A 24,163-nucleotide genomic window follows, 5' to 3' on the forward strand; every position below is an offset into this window, starting at 1 on the left:
GACCAACTCAAATAGTTGGACAAATTCTTCTTAGCAAGTTTTTGGGCACAAATGCCCAACACTTCCTCAGCCTGATGAAGGGCATTTGTGCCCAAAAGCTTGCTAAGAAGAATTTGTCCAACTGTTTGAGTTAGTCTAGTAAAAGATATAGGATTTACCCAAAGAACCTTGTCTGCCAATGCCATTGGATTTGAATTCCACCAGTGAAGCTATAAAATAAGAAAAAAAAAAGAGGAGACAGCTGTGGACAAAGCTAAAAACAGGTGAAAGTGGATTTGGGTAGAATGCAAGCTACATGCAGAAATGCTTTGCAGAAGTATTGGATGGGAGAGGGGGAAAGAAACTTAATAATAAATGCAAGGGCAAGGAAATCATCTCCTTCACCTAACCTACTCCAAAAGAGATCAAAATTAGTTATGCTTATTTAAATAATTAAATTTATTTAAATTATCATACTTATTTATGCTCCTGATCATAACATGGAAGATCAGAAAATCTGCCACTTACAATGAAAAATTAACAATCTAAAGAAAAAAGAAGTCAGACATGACAAAATCTCCTTCCTAAACCTGTGCACCATAGCACCATCCCAAGAGGACTCATCATCTGCAAGCCTCTAGCTAACACACACAACTCCATATATGCAACACAGCTATGCCAGAGAACTGCAGAAAAACTGAAAAAACATCTTCTTTACCTAACCTACTCTAAAAAGGATCAGCCTAAACAAGAGAGACTTACTTAGGCTACTAAGCCTTACCTCTCGCGTACTTTCTGAACCATTACAACTACCACATCACTCCTACACTACCAAACCTAATGAAAACATAGCTGAAATCTCATATTCATAATGCCCTTCCCTACAGAACATTTCTAGAGAATTCAGTAAAAATACTACCTTTCTATACTTTGGGTACCATTTTATTCAACTGAATAAAAACTAAACTTCTATACAATCCCATCTGGTTTCCCATTGTTTCATCGTTTCCTTGAGAGACATGCATTAGCCTCACATTTATGGAGTATTCTTCTGTCCTAAACACACAACAGCTGCCTTTTAACTAAACATACCCTTAAATGAAAGGAAAGCACGGTTTGTGAGCCCAAACTATTTTATGAGCCAAACACAATATACCAGATTTGCTGTTCTTACAAGGGAAATGTATCTTTTGTAAGGCCTTCTCTACATTAAAATTTCATAGGTGCTAGCAGTAGCACTGGTTTTGTAACTGCCATATACCAAACTCCTCCAGCTGTGCTACTCTAGGAACAGCTGTGGGAGACCTGGAGAGAAAAGCAAGTTATGGTTCACTCCTTACCAGTTTGCTTGGAGGACGGAAAACAGCAAGTGGGTAAGGTCCCAAAGCATCAAGGCCACAGACCCTGGAGAGTAGAGGACAACGTTTTAGGGGTCTGTTGCATCCTGGGTCATCCATGTATGCTGAGCTATAATCAGGTCACATAGATTTCATAGACATTAGGGCTGGAAGGGACCTCATAAGATCATTGGGTCCAGCCCCCCGCCCAAGAACAGCAAGTCAGCTAGGGTCAAAGGATCTCAGCAAGATAAGTGTCCAAATGTTTCTTGAAAGTGTCCAGAGTAGGTGTTTGCACCACCTCTGGGGGGAGTCTGTTCTAGGCCTTTGGGGCTCAGACAGTAAAGAAATGTTTATTTATGTCCAGCCTAAAATGGTCTTGCAGGAGTCTGTGACAGTTGGACCTTGTCATCCCCTTGAGTGCTCTGGTGAACATGTGTTCCTCCAGGTCCAGATGCATACCCCTTATGTATGTATAGGTTGCCACCAGGTCCCCCCTGAGCCTGTGCTTCCCCACGCTGAATGGTCCCATAGCCCACAGCCACTCTTCATAAAGCCTGTTCTCTTGCCCTCTAATCATGCACGTGGCACATGATCTATTTCTACTCCAAGTAAGGCCAGATTCTGCAATGGTTAAACAACAGTGGTTGATGTACATTGGCTTTCTTGCTGCTGCTACCACCAAAGAAGCTGCATTAAAGAAAGTGCAATGGTTGGGAAAAGTACCATAATATCAGCAAAGATATTCCCCTCCTCCCCCCCATCACTGTTTCTGTTGGCAGTTGTTATCACATATATGGCCTGATCTCATTAATTCAGGAGTTATTCCAATAAAGGCAATGAACTTACATTGGTTTGAGGTCAAAATCAATTCCCTCTAGTGTATAACTGTTCTGGAAAACACAGTCTTATCAGATAAGTAGCCCCAACTGTATATAATGAAACACACTAAAAGGACTACCTTTTCCTTTCTTTCTTATCATTGCTCCTTGTTTCCATGACAGTTAATTACCTAATGATTCCAATGTGCTAAAATCTTTTCTGTTTCTAGTAGGTGAAAAGGAGCCAGCTTCAGAGGGGGGCAGCTCCTTGATACTAAGCAGACGGGCATGCCTGACCTGAGGAACAGCATCCATCTTATCTTCTGCCCAAACCTGGTATGTCCAGATATCTACGCTCAAAAAAGGCCAGTTGCAAATACATTGAAGAACTCTGTAAAACTCAGTGTTTTCTGTTTGCATGAGCTTGACTTCCCTTTTAAAGCTGTAGTTCAAATGAAACCTCCTGTGCATTTCTAAACCACTCAGAGAATCCAGCTATTGAATACAGAATGAATTCCTGGCATCCTAACTCACATAGGAACATAGCAGTTGCCAGACAGGGTCAGAGCAATAATGATCTCTGTTCCCTATGTTAGCTATTATCAGCTACATTAAAGGAACTGCACTATGCCAAGTTACCTACCAGCCTCCAGAGTTAAGAGATTTGCTTATGGTTCAGAACTTGAGGATCTCTTCCAGTGTTCCTGTTTTGCTTTAAAATAATTATTTTTACTCTACATTTTCTTGTTAGTCATGTAAAAGTATAAATCCCTTTTAGGATCCTGCTGTGCTCCTGGCATTGATGCTGTCTTCTAGTAATGAATTCCACAAATTAAATATGCATTATGTATAGAAAAGGTATTTCCATTTTCTTCTACTATAAGAAAGCATAAATGGAATTTCATGGTCTACCTTCCCTAAGCTGTTCATTAATTCCTGTACTTTTACCTCATTCTGTACTTTTACCTCTCTATTTCATTGGCATTGCTAAAAAATTATTGTTTTACCCCTGAGTTACTTCCGTGTTATGCAAAATTATAAGGTTCTCATGGTTTTGATGTGAAATATATATTGGCATAGTCTCATTCTAGTGGTTTATGAAATTAGTAAAATTTTCAACGACCCTAGGCTCAGTGTCAACTCTGTAATGAAACCCAGATGCAGGTAAGTCTGCTGTGGTTTTGGCTTTCATAGCAAAAGCTTATACAGCTCTCCACTCAGAGCATCCTAAAATAAAACTATTCTGCAATTGCTTGGATACAGTTGATATGGAAGGAGGTTTGAACAATAAAATCAGAGGAACCAGAGAAACTACCATCTATATAGTTCTGTGTAATTGCCCCATTCTTAGCTGATATCTCTTACCTTCCACTCAAAGGAGTATTCTCACGAGATTTGTTCATCTAATGTTTGATTTTTGTCAAAATGAACCAGTTGAGCACAAAACAGTACGTGTTTGTGTGGCTTAAAGAATGTCAGCTTGTAAACAAGAAGCAGAAAATCTCCACTCAAACTCAAAACCACAAATGATTTTCCCACAAGATGAGATATGAACATTATGGGAAACATTGGGTCAAAGTTTACACAGGAGTTTAGTAGTGGCATTGCTGCGTATCAACATACTGATGCAAAACAGGAATTAGGAACTGAATGAAATGAAGTTTCCACCATTGAATGAAAAGGAGTCTCCAATTAAGTGTTTGTTTACTCATGGCGCAGTTTCACAGCCATTAGAATGTTTGTGAGCTCCTATTCATTTGATTAGTCCAAACAAACTTAATAGGAGCATATGAGCAAAGTTTGCAGAGTTTGATCCAGGAGTGTAATAATATTTATCAAAACTGGACTATCGAAGAAGAAAGGCAAAATTTGCACTAAGAATGGGGTCACAAATAAAGTCCTTAACTGTGACCATCACAAATTATTGAATGGGGTTCAGAACTTGAAAGGTAAATATGGTCTTCTCGGGACTTCATTTTTCTAGTGAGCTAAGCAGATGCTTTGGATCTAAAAATTCCCAAACATTGGTAAGAGGTAAAAACAGTGACATTAAATAAAAAAGGGACAGAAATCTGAAGGCAAGTGAAAATATACAGTAAGATAAAAATAGTTTGAAAGACAAGAGAGGCAAACCAGGGAAGAGGAGGACTAATACCAAGGTGAGACATCAGTGTGTGCTTGATGAATTTTTCTGAGGCCAGTAACAAGACTTCCCAGAAAAACTTGGCACAAAAGATGAGCTGTCTCTTGTGCAATGGGTAGAAGGAGGCAAAACACTTTTTCTAAAGATAGCGCTCCTGACACATTTACATTTAAGATGTGATTAATGGGTTAATCCTGCCTTAACTAGTAATCTGGCTACATGTTAAAGTCAATGTAAGGTAATAATACAGTTAACAAGCCACAGTTATTCCACATATAATGTGTAACAACTTTGTAGCTTGTTTGTATCATGCCTTAAACTGAATGTATGGCCAGTTGGAACTGGCCTGTGACAGATCTCATTACTCAGCTGAGTATAAGAAAGCAGCATAGCATCTCCAGGGCCTAGGATGCAGCTGCCCTGGCAGCCCAATCCCAGGGTGCCTATGTGCCAAGACCTTTAAAACCTTGTGTGTTTTTCTGCTGAGCAGCACACAGGGTTTTAATTCACCCCAGTACAGGGGGACCCTGGGATTGGGCTGCTGCAGCCTGACCCCAGGGTTCCTGAGTGCTGGGACCTTTAAAACCACATGTACTGCCTAGCTGGATGGCACATGGGGCTTTATTCTGCCCTGGCACACAGGGACTGCAACAGCTTGATCCTGGGGTCCCCATGTCCAGGGCATAGTTAAAACCCAAACGGGTTTTGACGATCAGCTCATTGTCACCTGAAGCTGGTGACCTGGCTGGGGCTGATTTCAGATCCGGTTGGGTCTTCAGCCCTAACTAACAACCAGCTGATTGTTGGCACCTGTGTTTTAACTTCCTTATCCTGGAAGTGTCATAATTCCAGGCTCCCTCTGAGTTTTGGAATAAGTTTGCCTTTACTTTTAGGAATAAACAGTATGCATTTACACACCTGCCAGCAGGGACTATTATGGAATCCCTGTGGCAGGTCTGTAAATTCAAATTCATACTGTTTATTCCTAAAAGTAAAGGCAAACTTATACCAAAACACAGGAATTCCACTATAGTCCCTCCTATTGTCATCACTATATGACACAAATGTGGGAACAGTTGCCCAGTAATGATTTGTCTAATGTCACATCTTATGTGGATGGCATTCTAGTGAAAGTGGCTTTGAGAACAGAGTGTCTAACAAGGACCACAACTGTGTTAGAAGAAATCATCAAAAGAACTGTATTTAAAGTGAACCTGGCAAAGGCACAGCAACTAAGTAAGGTACCTGGGATTATATCTAGGCCTGGAAGGGAGGAGCCCAGACACTCAGAAAGCAGAATTGATTAGCAGACTGCCAGCGCCCACAGATGTCAGTACACTAGGATTGTTGTTAGGCCTGGTAGGCTTTCCATGAGAATTTATTGAAGTTTTTGCTCAGGTAGCAGCTCTATTGTTCTTCTTACTGAAGAAAGGGGTAGATTGGCACTGGGGCAGAAAACAGGCTAATGCATACTGTGCTCTAAAACAAACAGTCATGCAGGCACCAGCCTTATCCTAGCCCAAGATTGGTGATCTGTTCATTTTGGAGCTGGTAACTTCTGTGCAACACATAGAGGCTGTATTATATTTCAGGACCACAGGACAGGAAGGAGACCTGTGGCTTATGCTAGCAGGGTATTATCTCTGGTTGAGCAACAGTTTACGTTATGTGAGATACAAATTCTATTGCTAGCCTGGGCTCTGGAGCATTGGGATTACCTGGTTGTGCACTATACAAAATATGTGATTCCTGGAAAGATAAAGGATAGCGGGGTTTCCTCCCTCAGAATTGCTAAATGGACATTAGCTCTATTGAACTGACAAGTTACCACAGAGCCAATTGCTAAAATACTAGATGCAATATATGCATTCATCATTGAGAAAATGAATCATGAGTGTCCAATCCCCGCTGAACAGTAGAAGCTGATGGAATACTTATTCAAAGGTGGCAGCAAATTTTCTGAGCAGATGCTAACTGACTTTGATTTCATTTAGTTTGTAGATGGAAATTATTATTTGGAAGGGCCACTGAACACAGATTTTGCAGCTGTTAACACGGGACTTGGAGGAGAAATAATGAGAACTGTGAAAGGGAAGTGCCTGCCTCATTCTTCCAAGGCTGCTAAGGTAGAGGCTTAAGTTATTATGGCTTTAGAGAACACTCCTGAGAACAAGACATGTCTCATCTGCACTGATTTGGATTGAGTGATTTGAGCTCTAGTTGATTGGTTGCCTATGTGGTCAGCACGTACATATAAGACATCAGATGGTAAGCCAATTAAGTATATTAAGATGTTACAATATGTGTGCCAGCTGGGAAAGAGATGAGTATTGCCTGTGACCTTCAGTAAAGTCAAGGCACATCCCAAAAGCTCTCTAAATAAAGCTGATATGGAGGTCAAGGATGGAACTAGTGTGGGACCCTTGTAGATGTTGCTGGACACAGATGAGCTACACTTGTGTCAAAGATCACATCCTCCATGCTTGATATTGTAGATTTAGTTTAGAATGATCTAAATTGGTCTAAAACAAGTTATACAGGAATGGTGTATATGGTAAGAGACATCAGGCCTCATCCTTACATGAAGAGGAGAAAACCCTCCAGTCTGGATAGCCCCACATCAGGTTCATATCAATTTGATATTGATGGTTGATGAGCAGGGACATCTGGGGATAGAAAAGACACTGGAGAGGCTTGAAGCTGTTGTATAGTGGCCCTCCTCGCACAATTATATACCACATTTTGTAAAAAACTGCTTGGTATGTGCTTATAACAACCCAGATCAGATCACACATAAAGGACCGTTGAGATATCAATGTGTGGGGCTTAACTTCAAATTGATTTATTTGATCCCCTGCCAAGAACCAAGACGGGAAACCGGTATTGCCTAATGGTGATTGACAGCTTCACCAAATGGGTGTTAGCAGTACCTACAAAGAACTGCACAAACTTTAATACCACCAGAGTGTTGATGGACCAAATATTTACTCAATGGGAAACACCCAGATTTATAGACAGTGATCAGGGCCCACATTTTATTGGCCACGTCATGCAAAAGGTATGCCATGCATTTAACATCCAGCAAAAGTTCCACATACCCGGACATCCACAAAGCTCAGGATTAATTGAAAGGTATAATCATACTGTTAAGACAGCCCTGAGAAAAGCAGTGAATATTTCCAGAAATGACAGGGATGAGAAGGTGCCAATAATTCTGATGGCTTTGAAGGGAACCAAAGGGAGCTATGGTTGCTATGACGAGATGGCATATGAGGATGTCCGAGAGCTGGTGGGTGGATCAAGATATCTCCAAAGAATGCAACATAAGATCCCGATGGCAACGTGGATTGACAGCCTCCTTGAAGTCCATTCAAGAAATCCAACTTAGAGTGGCAAATGCCTTAGGAACCAATCATCAGGGATGAATAAGTATTTTATTCAGCAAAAGATGTTAGTAGAATAGGAGGAATGTATAAATCCTTCCCTGGAAAGAAACACGCCTTCTCTCGAGTCTTGTTAGAAACTGTATATGTAGTAGACAAACTTAGCCTAATTCCAAATAGGCTAAGAACCTATTGGAAATTCAGTGAAATAATAGAAAGGTTTGGAAGTGGTTTCATTCCACTGAAGTGTGGAAGGGCCAAAAATAATGTTATTATTGGTTGTTTATATTTGTTTAATTTTGCAGGTGGTATTCTTCATAGCAATGATGGTGTTTGCAGCCTGCATCTCCCCGACTCAGCAGCAAGGAGGCTGTGGCAGATGGCTTGCTGTAAGACGAGCATTGAAGGTCATCAAACCAGATCCAGAGCCTGAACCTGACATTAGCCTTGGATCTACAGCTGTCATGATCATCAATCATAGGTCAGACCCAGAGCAACAGACTATCATGGCACACATAACATGGAGTCAATGTAGGGCCCCTGCAAGATACAAATGGTAATCTTGTGGCTACGCCAGACAAGAAAGCTGATATTTTCAACAGTTTCTTTGCCTCTGTTTTCTTCAACAGGGACCAGGACATCCCACCTACCAGAGGTAGGGACAATCTCGGGGATAGCTTTGTCAGGCCTTCAATCCAGATGCCCTCCACGCAAGGGTGTTGAGGAAGCTGGCAGGGGTCATCACGGAGCCCTTGGCCTGACTATATGAGCATTCATGGTCATCTGGCCAGGTGCTGGGGGGTTGGAAACTGGCTAATGTGGTCCCAATTTTCAAGAAAGGGAGGAAGGAGGACCCAAGTAACTATAGGTCTGTAAGCCTCACCTCAGTGCTCAGGAAGATCTTGGAGAGAATCATCAAGGAGCAGATCTGTGGCCTGCAGGGGACATCATGCTCAGGGGCAATCAGCATGGGTTCATCAAAGGCAGGTCCTGCCTGACCAACCTGATTGTCTTTTATGACCAAGTAACTAAATTCTTGGATGATGGTGTTGCCATGAACGTAGTCTTTCTAGACTTTAGGAAGGCCTTTGACACTGTCTCTCACCCCATCCTCATCAATAAATTAAGTGACTGTGACATTGATGCCTACACAGTTGGATGGGTAAAAAATTGGCTGGTGGGGCACACCTAGAGAGTAGTGGTGGATGGTTTGTACTCAACCTGGCGAGATGTGAGCAGTGGGGTAACCCAGGGCTCGGTCCTTGGGCCTGTACTGTTTAACATCTTCATCAACGACTTGGACAAGGGGGTGGAAACCACGCTGTCCAAGTTTGGTGATGACACTAAGATGTGGGATGAAATGGCCACACTTGAAGGGAGAGAGAGGCTGCAAATAGATTTAGACAGACTACAAAGAGGGCAGATGAGAATAGGATGGGGTTCAACGAAGACAAATGCAGGGTGCTGCACCTTGGGAGAAGAAATCCACAGCATACATACAGGCTGGGGAGTTCCCCTCTTGAAAGCACAGAGGCAGAAAGGGATCTTGGCATCATTACTGACTCCAAGACGAACATGAGCCGCCAATGTCAGACCGCAGCCAGCAAGGCCAGCCATATCTTGTCATGCATCCAAAGATGCATCTCAAGCCAGTCCAGAGAGGTGATATTCCTCTCCTATGTGACTTTGGTCAGGCCGCAATTGGAGTACTGTGTCCAGTCCCAAGCGCCGCACTTTAAAAAGCATGTGGCCAGCCTGGAGAAGGTTCAGGGGAGGGCCACCCGCTTGGTGAGAGACCCTACGAGGAGAGACTGAGTCTAGCTATGGATGAACTGAATTTAATAGTGCAAACAAGTTGAACTAAGAGTACCATCAGAGGTGATCTATGCTACTAGGATGACTTCTGTCTTACCGGAGATGTTATCATCTGATTGGACTGTGTATAATGAGTTAATTGGACACTGTGCAAACAAGAACATGGAATGGAATCAGTTTGTTTGTTAATATTACTATGAAAAAAACATTAATGGGGTGGTGTTCTATTGAAACAGGTTTTATTTATGATATTTTTAAGACAAATGCAGTATTGACTCCTAAGGTTCTGACAGCAGACATGATGTACATCAGAAAGGATAGATCATGTACATTAGTTACTGAGCTGCTAAGAACACTAAGAAAAGTAGAATTATATCTGAACTATGTAAATTTAGATTGGCTAAATCCAGAGTGTGAAAGGTTTATTGAACTTTTAAAGACAGGACGGTCTGTGTTGGTTAAAAAGATTTGAAATCTGAGAAGGAAGAGGGACATCTCAGATGCTGTAAGTAGAGTGAGTTTTGGTACTGGCCTGTTAAATAGTACCATGGAGATCAAGGTGCTAGACAATAAGCTAGCACAGGTCACTCATGAGATACAAAGCCTTAAAGCACCTATTATAACTATGCTCTCCAAAATATCAAACCTGGAATGGTTCACAGCGAAAATATTGCTGAAATGAAGAGAACTAAATCTGTTAGACCATCTTCTGTTATTGAAATCTGTGGGAAAGTTATAGAATGGAATGGCAATGTTGCTATCATGAATACAGGCTCAGTCCTGGGTACAAAGTGTTACCATCAGCATTCTGCAACAAGGCTATGTAGGAATTATTCCCATGCATCAGTTATTTCTTATGCATCACTTATTCCCATGTAACTGAAGGAAATAATTTTAAAGCAGGCCACACAGACTGAAAGGAAATTAATAGGTTGGTAGTCCATTTCTCATACAATGTAGAGAGCAATGTGGTGGAAGCCCTTATATTAACAATTACTTCCGCCACTATAAGCAAAATGTTCTCTATCATTCCTCTTGATCAACATATAAATGGGTCAGCCAGTGACTTAGTACTCTGGACATTGGATTGAATGGCAGTGATGTCTTATCCATCCAGATAGAGCACAGCTCTGTCTTCCCTATGTTTATGTCTAAATGACATTTCATAATTGCACTGAGATGCTTGGGAAAATAATTACAATGGCTTGTAATTATATTTTTGCATGGTTAAAATCACTTCAGTCTTTCTAAAACTCTTCAAAAGCTCTGGTAAAACTTACCCAGAAATCACATAGAATAATATCTCTCTTTGGCTATATTTCTGCTTAATCAAACTGAGAGGGGGAATTACTGACACTGGAGCACAGCTTCTAGTAAAACTGGAGCTTTTGGTAAAGCTACAGATTTAAAAAAAAAAAAAAAAAGACCAATCCTGTTAGAAATGCTTGCTTAGCCCCACAGGGAGAAATTTTGTTCCTACTTCCTAAGTTCAGTTGTATTTCATAGGTTATTACTAACCTTTTCAGACCTCCCAGATTTGTTTACATCTCAATTTTCACAATATTTTGCATTGGGTTAAAACATTTTTTTCAAACTGTTCATAGTAACGATTAATACAATATTTACTTTTGTCTATGTCTTGTTTTTATTTCAGTGGGCATCAAAACATTAAGCAAATGCAAGATCTGTCACGCAACTGTGTTCAGCTAATTTTTCTATGTTCACACAACTTTCACCTTCTACAAACCTCACAGCTGGAAACATAACTCTGTACAACAATGATAACTCCAGCAAATTCTTTCTGTTTCGTGAAAGGACAAGTTATCCAACAGTGAGGAACTGTGAAGAGTCCATATGCCAACTGGGTGGAAGCAATCCTTAATGCCTACATCTACTTTAGCCATGTGGTTTGTATGCTAAACTTTAAGATACTCAAAATGACAAGCTGAAGATCAAAACAAGCCCACATGGAAAACTGTAGCTGCATTATAAAGATCTCCAAAGCCCATTGATGGAGAATGACATTGCAGTTTAGAACTGGGAATTTCTCACTCAAGACAGAAACCAAAGGAAAGCACTTATGCATTGGACTGCGAAAACCATGAATCAGGAGGTAGGTGGGTACAGACAATCAGCCAACCTAAATCTGCTCATTTACAGTACACCACCTGCAGTAGACGTTTTTCTGCACAAATGACTAAATCTTGCACCAGGCATTTCACCTCCTCTGACATTTCTCAGTTTGACCAGTTTATTAACTTGCTTCTCAGTGCTCATCTTTCATGGTGAACTTTCTCTGTCTCTATCTCAATGTGAATATGCTTGTTCCATCTTCCTAGCCTAAGTACACACGTACACATTTACAGTCAATGCTCACACTCCTACCCACCCTCTCAGCAGCACTGGTAATCGCTATTACCAGTACTTCCTTTAATTCATAGAGGCCCTCAGTAGTCTGGAAGAATCTACAGACTGTGCAACGTCCTAAAGCACAGCTGACTTGGGCTTTGTCAGGCCACAGTGGGAATTCAGCTGCAGAGTCACTGCCCTCTTCTGAGAGTGCTCTTTTATTAGTTCTTGCCTATGTAAACCATAAACTATTTGCAACAGCTACTTAATGCTAAAAAGATTAATTTTAAGAAAGAAATGCACATAATAGCTGTCTTATGTCGTCAATAAAAAGAGGATCCATAATGACCATGAGGTCAAGTTTCCAATATTTTGAAAACCCTAGAAAGTAGTTTATGTACAGTCTGTGTTTCCCAGGCAGTCATATCTTTATGAAAAGTATGTCAGCAAATCACAACGTTAGCTCCTTTTCCAATAAATTTGGTGATTTCTATTTGCAATGATTGTATTAACAGTGAAAAGTCGTCTTATTGTACCAGTTGATTTCAGACACTGCTGAGAACTATTACAGTGAAATCCCAGCCATCTCAAATGATTTCTTAATCCCTTGTTTCTCACTTAAATGAGACAAGTCTTCTTATTGCTCAGTTGCTTGTGTAATCATAGTTTATTGTTTGAGTTGTTACGGGGTCATAATCTTTTGTTTCTCAAACCAAACCAGCCCAAGTTAAATTCCATTGCTACGCACATATCCTACTTGTCTGGCACTGAAATAGGCTTGAGGTAGTCAGTGGTTTCTTTCCTAAATTCCTTCTGTTGTACAATTTAATATTTCTGTATTTAGTGTTTTCCTATGAAAGGGTCCCAAGACAAACAGAAAAATGCATCACTTTGACCATCTCTGGTTCCATTTTCTCCCTCTGCTGTTAGTGTATGGTGCCTCAGTTCACACTGGTCTTGCTTGGAAACAGCAAAGAGTTGGTATTAAACATGCACTGGTATTGGCATAAAGGACTCTAGCTCTCAGTCTGATGTTTCACTGTTATCATTTTAAAGCTCTAAGGTATTCCAGTTATAACAAAGAGCCAGCTTTAATAGAAACCTTTGCACACATATTCCTACTTTAGCAGAGCTGAATTTTGTTGTGATAACAGGCAAAATTAAAAGTGACTAATCAACTTTAGAAGTGCTCAAGTCAAATTCCCTTGTAGGTAATGGATTACAGATTTCACAGAATTTGGACAGAGGGAAAGTTTCCAGTGGAAAAAAAGGAAGAACTATATGAAATTTTGTAATAAACAGGTAGATTGCTACTGCTGTGATTTCACAGGGAGGCAGATGAAATGCTGCTGGATAGACTACAAGATCATACTACAATCCCAATGTCTTCACCTATTTCTATACAACTGAATTGGAGAGAGGTGGATTAGGAACTGAAATTTCTGTTATAACCACCTGACAAATCACATATCTCATTAAGTGACACCATTTTCAAGTGCTTACAGCTTTGCCTAACTTTAAACATTTTAACATAAAATTTCCCATGCTGGATAGTTGCCTCAGGCTAAGATTTTTTTAGGCAGTTTCAGCAAAGAATTGGTTTAGCATTACTTTGACCATTAGTTTCCAAGAAAAACATAGCAGGATAAAACAACCCCTTGTTTGATGGAAAATCTCTAGCGATTCCATCATTTTAAAAGGCACGTAAACTTCACTAAAGGTAGTGGCCTGTATGTCAAGGATTTGTCTGTTGCTGTTTTCATTTTTAAAAATCACATAAATTTGTCCTAGTTATAAGCTTCTGAAAAATGTGCTTTGCATACACGGACCTTTGATCACCTGGGGTCATTAACTCCAAGGCAGTCTGGTGGAAGAGATGAGTTATCAGGTGGATGAACTGATTTCCCAATCTAGCAGGCAGTTTTGAAATCTACTTGGCAGGCGGCATTTTTGTAGGTTTCTTCAGAAGTTTGTCAAAACTGAATCATTTCCACAGAGTTTTGCCTTCAGTGATTTGGCAGATTTTGATGAAAACCATTTCCTCAGATGTTTGCCTGCCATCTTAACTTCCACAAAGTGGGTAGACTCCTACACTGCAGCTGAGCAGGGGGCTTCTCTCCACAGGTAATCCCAAGATTTGGTAAGTAGATTCCTGATCTCAAACCACATGCAAAAATAATCTCACTTGCTTCTCATGAGGCCGATGAGTCTCTCCCATGGTCTTCAAAAGGCACAAATTAACTCTGAGAGATTTTACATTCAAATCACACTTTAATCTGGGTATGGACAGTTGCAGAGACCCTATGGGGATTCACAGGTCTCGTTACTCCAGCAATAACACAATGCATGGTGGTTAGTGGCTTGCACCTAAACAAACATAAGGATTAATATTCTCTAACCCAATCAGAAGTGAAAACACCACCCTCAATCTCAGTCTCTTAATTCTGAAATGGTATCTTTCAGCTGTTGTGCTGGCTAGTGGTCTCTCACTGTCCTAGTCTCTGCTGTATTTTCCTACTGTCATTCCTCATTTGCTTCATCTCAGCTTCTCCTAAAGCCAAGTACCCAACTTACTCTCCAGGCTGATTCAGTAGTACTTGGTTTAGGCTGCTTTGGAATTTGCTTCTTTCCTCAAGAAATAGCAGCCAAAGCTCTCACTTTAAACCTCTGACTTCTTTTTTCAGCTACTCAGCTGTGCTAGTGAATTGCCCTAGACTCAGGTAGGCTACAATCAATCCCTTGGTTTACTTAACCAAAGCTGAGGTCTCATTCTCCTCATCCAATGAGTTAAGCAATCTGGCAGTCAGGGTGGGGTATCTGAGTAGGAGTCTGAGACAAGCACTTCCTTCTGGCCCACATGCTAAAACAACACAGGGTCATGGATCCTTGAATGTTGCTTTTACATAGATCCACAACCATGAGGACTTGGTTGGAAATTTTCAGACAAAATGCAGTTTACTTTGGAAAATACCAATTCACTGAGCCCAGAATGTTTCATTCAAAACACTGCAGGTTGGCAAACTTTTGCCAAATCAAAGGCAATGTTCCACTGTAATCTTGCCTCACTTTCCCGTGGATTGTCCCAGGGCTGGGGATCTATTGCTTCTAGGGCTGAGGGCTCTGGGTACTTCTGTCAAGCAGACTGACTTAGGGAAGGAACTCATGAAGTCCAAGGTCTACAGGTTTGGGTAGTCCATTTGCCACGGACTTGCAGACCTGGAAAGCACAGGGTTTGCAAACCTAAGAGGTCCACTCTGAATCAAAACAAAAGTCCAGTTTTATTATAAACCTCTCCCCCCAGCTCCCCCAGATTTCCTTGAATGGAAAACCTTGCTTTTCAGCTAGTGCTACCCCATATGTTTGCTGGGTTGATACTTGTGTCAATGACCTTTATCCTGACATTTCCTTTTAAACTGGCTTTATTTATGTAAAATGTGTATACAGCTTAGATAGATGACTTATAAATATGGACGCATCACTTACCAATTGCAAAGTTTCATATTTCAAGCAGTAAAGGGAATTATTTAGATTTGTATATAGGAGTTAAGCTAGGAACAATGGGATGAAACAGAGATGTTGTCCTCAACATCAGAAAAATCTTCAAAACAATTATAGAATCATAGAATCATGATATATATCACAGACTACAAAATGGCTTCTTAGCAGAAGTTACATGAGGTTTTCAAGGAAAATGTACTGAAGAGACAATTTTGTACTGGCAGGGGGATAAGGGAGTAAATTGTATGAAACGTAATCTGTTTTTCCCTTATCAAATTTATATTCCCTGACAAAAAACTATGGTAAAACTAAATTAAAGCTGAAAGTATTTATCAAAATGTAGGATAAAATACATTACAGGGGCGATGAAAATATCCCAGAAATAAGCATTATAACTCTAAGGAATTCATAGTATCATTTACCCTGTAGTGATACCATATGGCAATAACCATATGTTTGTGATTAAAGTATTTTAGTGTTCATTGTTCCAACTTTGAAAACATTGATTTTTTTAAGGCCTATTGAGGTATTTTTTCCTTCATGTTCTATCTCTGGACAGAGTTAGATATCGTATCAATGCATTTCCATGCTTTAACATGACTTTTTAATATGAGTTATAAATTTAATTAAATTATCTAAAAGTATGGTGCTTTGCTTTTCTTGTCTACTTAGATTGTAATCTCTCGGGGCAGAGACTAATTCTTCCTCTTTGTCCTTGCAGTATGCAAAATATTGGGATTCTGAATGTGGTCCAGATCCCTAGAAGCTCTGATACAAATAGATAACATATCAGTGATTTTTTTACTGTAAGGAGGATTGCAAGCATTCAGTTACCTAATTACATAGATCCTCCACGACAAAACACCGATATATTTCATAGATTCACAGACTGTAAGGCTGGAAGGGACCTTGGAAGATTATTGGGCTCAACCCTCTGCACCAAGCTGGTAAGATAACTGGGGGTCAGGTGACCCCAGCAAGGTCCAGTCTCCTCTTGAATTTCTTAAAGGACTTAATTTTTAAAAATGTATGTAACTAACGTGTTATAAAGGATTATGCACTTCACAGCTTCCAGAGTCTTTAATCTCACAAGACCCCGTGAAGAAGGGAAATATTATTATCCCCAATATACAGGTGAAGAAGAGTTGAGCTACAGAAAGACTAAGGGTGTGTTTACAGTGCATTAACTATAGCGAGGGTTTCAAGAATGTTCTTCCCAGCCACTCCTGTTCACATGCACCAAACCTGAAAATGCCGAACTGTCATGTGCTTAGGAGCATCCTTTCCTAGATATACCAGGGACATGATACAGACATGCTCCAGGACAAAGGTGTCAAACAGACAGCCTGCGGGGCTCTTGGAGGGCTCTGAGAATTCAGGGGTAAGGCAATCTAGGTCACGGACTACCAAGTTCCAATTTATGGAGCCTTGCTGAGGATGTGTTTTGGCAGCAGCAGGGCAGGCAGTGACTGTGTTAACCTCCAAAGCTCCCTAAGTCAACACACTGGCCTGGACACCTGTGGCCATTAACACCACTAACTGCTTGGCCAGCTGCAGGAGGTGGGTCCACCACATCCAGTCTAAGAGGAACCCCATAGTCTGGGCCTGGCATCCCTGCTCTAAGAGACTTGGTCAATGTCACAAAAATCTGTTGTAGAGTAAATTAATTGAATCCGTTAATTGAATCCAGTTCTCACTTTATGTATAACTAATTAATGGATTTACTTGTAACTTTTCATTGAAGTCATGCTTTACTCAGAGTTACCGCTGTACTTTGTAGGGAGGATAAACTACCTTTTTATACATAAGAAAGATGACAACTCCGTGCTGTAAGTGCAAACCTCAGGTTAACTTTTTACATATGAAGCCAGCCACAACCAGGGCTTGCATACTAGCATTGCCTGGAAAACAGAGTTGTTTTTCATGCTTTGGGGGGATAAACTTTCTTTATCCCATTTTAGAAAAATAATTGTAAGAAACTGAAAATGTATGTACAATTATCCCTGACTTCTTGTGGCCAGATCTGAGGAAGAATATCTTGCATTTGAAAGCTTGTCTAACTCTATCTCATCTACATAGTTGGTCCAGTAAAGATATCACCCTAAGAAACCCCTGCCCCTCATTCTATTCTTCCACGGTCATTCTGGAATTCAATAGCTCTGAAACAGAGTGAGAGCCCTAGGGAAGATCATGTGACAAATGCATTGTGAACAAGATGGCACAGCTATTCTGCTGAAGATACATTAGTACATACCGGGAGTGTCTACGTGAGACTTTTACTGAGGAGCCAACTAATTATCTCCTCAGTAAATGTCTCATCATCTACCCGTGCACCCCTATTAGGGCATGGGAAACTAATAAACTCTGCAGCAGGGTAACACTTGTAAATACAAGTACTACCCTGCTGTGGAGTTTTTCATGCAAACCAGCATACGTGAGATGCTGCCCAGTTGGCTAGGGCACAAGGGTGCTTCAGTGCAGGGGCTGCCTGCCTGGACTGAAGCCTCCTCATGCCCCAGCAAGCTCCTCTGCAGCACTTTGAGCCTGGCTGGAGCAGCCTAAGGCTGACAGGCTGACCCCCAGGGCTGCTCTGACCAGGTTTCAAATGCTGTGCATGAATAAGCTCTGGAGCTGATTGCTCCAGAGTTAATTGCTCCTGGGCACATGTTAAATGGTGCACCTACAACCAAAAAATTGGAGTAATAAGCTCTGGAGTTTATTCATGGGCTAATTGCACATGCAGACACACCCACATTCTACATATATAAGCACTATAGAAACACTAAGATTAATAGTAGCTGCTCATAGATCCTGAAGACAAGGGGAAAAAATCTGCTCTCTCATAAAATCCAATTAGTATTTATCTTTGAATTTCAGGTCAGCTCAGGAATGTTATACAACTTCTTTATTGCCAATTATTTTACATGATGGTAAGGGACTTGTCCTTCTACACCTCATAAATTTGACATGCCGTAGTTTGAAATCTCATTAGCCTTTTGTATCTCCAGATGTAACTTACAAACATCGAGGCTCTTGTGGATGCAGTTTTACACTATTACTTTTGAACAGTGTGCAATTTTTGCAACCACATGTTTTGTATTTGTCCTTTTCTTGAATTCTCCATTTCATTTAGTAGCTAAATTAAAATATTGTGTTCAAAACTAGCCTTTTCAGCTACTTCATGGTCTTTTTCTTGACTGGTGCAGTCTCAGAAAAGTTGTACTATTAATGCTGCCCGTGGGAGTAGATCAGACATCTGAATGTTGCATGGAAATTTATGAGAGCATAGTGGGTGCCATTAATATGTGCAACCTTGTTCTGTCTCCTTGTTTATTGATGACATATGGTGAAGTAAAGTAAAGTGACATATGGTAGTGTAAAGTAAAATGAGGGCTTTGACTAAATTTGTAGAAACAAAATAACTGATGTATGTCAGCCTTAATTTAATGGCCATCTCTGCAATGGCAAAAAATGAGCTCTGTGGTTAATCACTGGTCCTGTTTAATTACTGGAAGCTGGACTGGCCACTTGTTGAGGTAGACTCACTGGCTATGTCCAGATATGCACAGCTGTGCAGTATGTGGCACTGCAAACACACCCGTGGCATCACGTACCGCATGTTCAGTTGTTCTCTGCGCTCCAAAAAAACCCATGGAGAAAAAAAGTGAAGCAGCACATGCATGGGCAGCATGCACTGCTCAAAAACAGAACCAAACTGCCCGGAGCTGTACTGAGGCTGCTGGACAGGCTCTGAGTGGCAGAATTACCACTTTTGCAGCCCTGGGAAGACCCCAGGACCCTAGGTAAATCTGCTGAGGCCAGCCCAGTGCTGGCCCCAGCCTCCCCTACCCCACCCAAGGTAACTTACTGTGTACCACAGACAGTGCAAGGTTCCCTGCCACTAGTTGTACCCAAGAAACAAAATGCCCATGCATGTGTGGATGTGGCCATGGTGTCTAGATTACAGTTTGTGCCTTAGCTAAATTTTGCAGGTACTGGGTTCCTTTCTTGCCAAAACAGGCAAAGTCTAGCTTTGTAAAATTCATTTTTAGGTACTTAAACACAAACTTAGTGCTATTGTGTTTAATAATTTGTACAGAAATGATTGAATTTAAAGAAATCATGTTTCTATTAATGTATTTTTATTGACATGACCACACATGTATTTCAATTGGCTTTTATACATTTTTTTAAAGCAATAACCTATATTTTGGATCTACCAAGTTGCAAGAGTTTCTATATAAATAAAGTTCTTCTTTTTCCTAAGCATTTAATGCTTGTCTAAAAAAAAATATTTTCAGCCATATTTGAGTACAAAATATATATATGTGTGTGTGTGTGTGTGTGTATGTATATGTATACACACACACACACACACACACACAGAGTTAAAGTGGCAAATCCTCATAGTCTCTTGGCTAATACAGATGTAATTGGATTGGATTAATATTTATTCTAGGCAGGATGGCCCAACACTTTCTCTTATAAAATCCTGCATTCAAGTGATTCTATTTGTGTTGAAATTCTCTAGGTCAGGTAAATATTTTCAGTCAGAATAGTTCAGCTGTTTCTGAGAAGGAAATGAGAGAATAATATATTGCATTGCCTATGTTGATAAATTATTAAGGTTTTTTTCTTTGAAGAAATCTTGTACCATGTGCATTGGATCAAGGCTTTTAGAGGCCACTTCCGACCAAATGCATTCACAAATAAGCTGTCCCCATGAAAACCTGCTCAGATTTGCCCAAGTTATAAACCTTTAAATAATTACAGTTTGTACAAACTGGGTGCATCTATACATGTCCCTATGGTGCCTTTGTTACTGCACCATGCAGTTATTTTTAGCTGCTACAATGCTGTAGCAATGTGCTATACAATGAGGGAGAGTATTGATACGGCAACATAGCTACAGAATCACGGTTTGTGACTGCTCATGTTACGTCACCGTAGCACGTTGGTAGGGCAACGTAACGTCACGTGTAGATGCACCCACTCAGTAGAAACTTTTTCAATTTAGATTCTGGTCTCATTAGCATGATTTGGCCCCTCATAGGTCCTAGCCCTGACCAGATTGTTCATGAGTCATCTCTACACATCAATTGTGTAGGCTTCATCCTAGAGCTACAGGAGTCCAAAAGAGCTCTCCTGTAATGGCTACTCCAAGCTCTTACTCCTGGGAGGTTCCTCTGAAAATATGAACCCTTGAGCTAAGTACAGACAGTCAAAAAGCCCAAGGCTGAATTGTTTCAGTCTTCACAATTTAGTCTAAGCTGCATAGATTGAACCAATAAGCATATGAACATTCACTTTTGATTCTGGAAATGCAGCCACATGCCTGCAGTGTCCCAGGCCAGAAGACAGTGCGGGTACTAGAGCATCCCTCTCTGTGTGGCTGAAGCAGACAGCTTGGGCAAAAGCTAGCCCACCCATCCTGCAAGTGGGGGTTTGTGGGGGAGGTGCAAGTATCCTGGGATGCTAGGGGACTAACTTGAATTTAGAGGGGATCTGGGACAGGAGTTCAATAAACTGTTTTAACCTACTGTATTTCATGGTGTATAAGTTGGGTTTTGAAGGCCAATTTTTGGGGCTTAAATATCCAATTTGATTTATACCCTGTGCCACATGAAAAAGTCAGGCATGGGGCTGGGTTTGTTGCTCAGCTGGCATGGCCCCATCCCCTGTGATCTGCACTGCCTCAAGCCACACCAGCACCACTCACACCACCCACACCAGCCAAGCGCCAGCACCAAGTTTGGCCGTGTCCCCTGCAAGTAGCACCAGGCTTTGTGCTCAGCAGCGCCACCCACAGCAGACAGGACCAGGCTTGGTACTCATCTGGCATGGCCCCATCCCCAGCGAGCCTGGTGCTGCTCACAGGGGACAGGGATAGGATCAGGTTCAGCACTTGGCTGTCACAGCCTCATCCTCTGAGAATAGCACTGGCAGCGCTGCCTGCAGGGGATGAGGCCACGTGGAGCCCAGCCCTGTCCTGCTCCCCATTCCCCATGAGCGGCACTGGGCTTGGCTGGGGACAGGCTGCTTGTAGGGGACTGGAATGGGGACAGGCTTGGTGTTCAGCCGGTGCGGCCCCATCCCTTGCAAGCAGCACCAGCAGTGCCACTCACAGGGGATGGGGCTATACCATCTGAGCACCGAGCCTGGCCCCAACTTGTACACGGTGCCTATAAAAATACTTACCTTTCAAATCAGAAAACCAGGGGTTGACCTTCACGCCATATTGACCTATACACCATAAAATATGGTAAATCAGTTAAGTCTGATACTACATCCACCCAAGTTTATCTTAAACTGGTTTTGGCCACTTTGAAAATGGTTTATATGCACCAACCTACTGTTGTGTTACAAATTTGTACTTGTTTCTAATCACATATATTGGTTTATATGTCATTTCTGTCCCTAGCCTTGAATACTTGGGGTTGTTAACTCAGAGGTATTCTAGTAGAAGGGAAGATGGGTAACCAGGATTTCCCTAACTAGCAGATAGATTTTGAAATCAACTTGACAGGCAGGACTAGTTTAGACCCCTATGTAGGTGTCTTTAGAACTTTGTCAACAAATAATCATTTCCACATTTTGCTTTCAGTGAATTGGCAGATTCTGATGCAAAAAGTTTCCTCAGAATTTTTCCTACCACCTTAACTTCCACAGAGTGTATACTCCCATTCTGCAGTCTAGCAGAATGATTCTCTCCACAGATAATCCCATTTCCAGCTTCTTTTTTTGTACTTGGTGCAGGGTCAAGGGGCAATGGAGTAAGACCAGTAAGTGGGTAGATACGTGCTGGAAGAGAAAATATTAGTTTGCTAAAGGAGTAGGTTTTTTTCCCCCAGAACATCTTCCATCTAAACTTCCTTAAAATAATCTTTGTGCCTCCTGAATCTAATTTCTTTCCATGGGAAGATTTATATATCGCAAAAACTGTTGTGCACAGTCCAATCTGCAGACCCCCTGGGGTTAAAACTTTACCATATGCTGCCTCTTACTACTGCCAATCCCTCTGGTTCTCAGAGAAGAAACACATTAACAAAGACATCTGTGACTATGTAGAAAATACCTTTGTGAAAGTGGAGGAGATTCCACTGTAAAGGAATTCCCATGGGAAACAAAAGGCTTTCTCCCTTTTTTATATAACAAGCCAACTGGTTTATGACTAGCCACTAGTTCACTCCCCACCCCCCTCAGAAATAAGCTTTGAACAAAAATATTATGTGAGCTTGATTGGCTTTAATCCTGGTTTGATTCTGCTTAATACACTGGTATTATGCCTGCATTATACTAGTGTGAAAGGGGAAGAAGGACCACCTCCCCCTGGATTAATTGTCCTGGCTTGAAATCCAGCTAGCACAGCTGTACTTCACATAAATGAGCATACAGATTAGTATTTACAATTCTTTTTCTTTATTCCTCAGAGTCTTAGAAATAAGAGCTGGTCTTTCTCTTGGCTGTTGTGCTATGATTCTTCACCGTTCCTGAAAGCATCACCTCAGACCTGTACTGGGCATGAAAATACTCAACAGATGCGCATAACGGTGTCCAAGGTGTTATCAGGTGGCAGTGTCGAATCACTCTAAGCCCCTGGGCTTAGATCTCAGCGTGATGGGCACTGCAGAAAATTCAGAATAACCTTATAACTAGACTCTTAAATTATGTTCACTCCCATCCTATAATTCGTCTTTTTGTCCCAACACAGCTCTGACATGTTGTGTCAGGACGAGATTGAAGGGCTGTAGCACTCCATGTCCATTGTTGCTTTTCTCCCTTGTCTGCTATGCAGTGCTGCTCCAACTCCTGTCTCTTCTTATTGAGGGCATCTCTTCATTTCTGTCTTCTTTTTAGATGCTAGCTGCTTTGCATTCTTCTTGAATAGAAATGTGTTTTCTCCTTTGCTAGTGCACAGAGCTGTAATTCTTCAGTGCATCCTGCTAGCTAGCCAGTTCCTCCTCAGAGTACCTCAGGCTTCATGGTTCCCTTTACTGTTTCTGTTTTCCTACAAAACTTCTCATAAGCCTTGATTCAGAAGTCACACTTTTCATTTCAACATGGGTCTATGGGTGCCCTCAGACTGGATCACTCCTATATGTGCCACATCAAACACAAATGGTAAGTGGAGCACTGTGCACACAGGCATTTTGATGGATAGTCACAGAGGCACTTTTGATGCATCAGAGACAACCTTCATGTTTCTGAGCAGGCCTGCAAAATAAAATTGTTCTGCCTTTCCTGCCACACGTGTAATTTGGTACTGTGCTCAGGGATGACTTAAAGACTTTGGGGAAGGTTAGAAAGATGATTCTTTGGGGTAGATCCAACTGTGCATGCTTGTGAGTAGGAAAAATCTCTAGGTCCCTTGTTTCCTGCATCTCCTAACTTGCTGCTGCTCCATTGCTTATTCTTTTCAAAACAATCATTGCTCTACATGTCCATTAATACACTTGGAGTGAAAGAGAGAGAGAGAGAGAGAGAGAAAGAAAGAGAGAAACTCTGAGTCTACGGTTCTAGCTCCTCCAAATCCACAGCAGCCACAAGATTGATGGGGTAAATGACTAGCTCTGGTAGTTTTTTATTTTGAACCTCTGCCAAAGTTAAATGTATAGCAATTTCTAGCCAGAGAAAAATGGTTTCAATATAGACTGACTTAGCACAAGGCCACTTTGTGCTTTTGTGTATAAAGGGTCAGGCCAGCGAATTCACTTCAGGTGGTAATTTCACTGTAGGGGATGTTATCAATGTATCCGAACATTAGCTGTGTTTATGTTTCAGGAATGCATTTTATGCCATATATGTATATATAGCATTCTTGACCCTTAGCCTTGACTC

The 24,163-nt window shown here is 41.2% G+C and overlaps 1 protein-coding gene across 1 annotated transcript; it reads left to right on the plus strand.

The window, feature by feature from the left end:
* Positions 1-2,378: 2,378 nt before the first annotated feature.
* On the plus strand, positions 2,379-13,082 carry LOC149868425 (uncharacterized). Its single transcript, XM_090037221.1, has 4 exons — positions 2,379-2,473; positions 6,275-6,406; positions 7,969-8,144; positions 11,133-13,082. The coding sequence occupies exons 1-4, from the start codon at positions 2,426-2,428 to the stop codon at positions 11,242-11,244; spliced, it is 468 nt and encodes a 155-aa protein (XP_089893347.1). The 5' UTR covers positions 2,379-2,425; the 3' UTR covers positions 11,245-13,082.
* Positions 13,083-24,163: the final 11,081 nt, after the last annotated feature.

The sequence above is a fragment of the Crocodylus siamensis genome, chromosome 3 (assembly GCF_052110815.1).
Source record: "Crocodylus siamensis isolate JL-2025a chromosome 3, ASM5211081v1, whole genome shotgun sequence".
NCBI classification, from domain to species: Eukaryota; Metazoa; Chordata; order Crocodylia; family Crocodylidae; genus Crocodylus; species Crocodylus siamensis.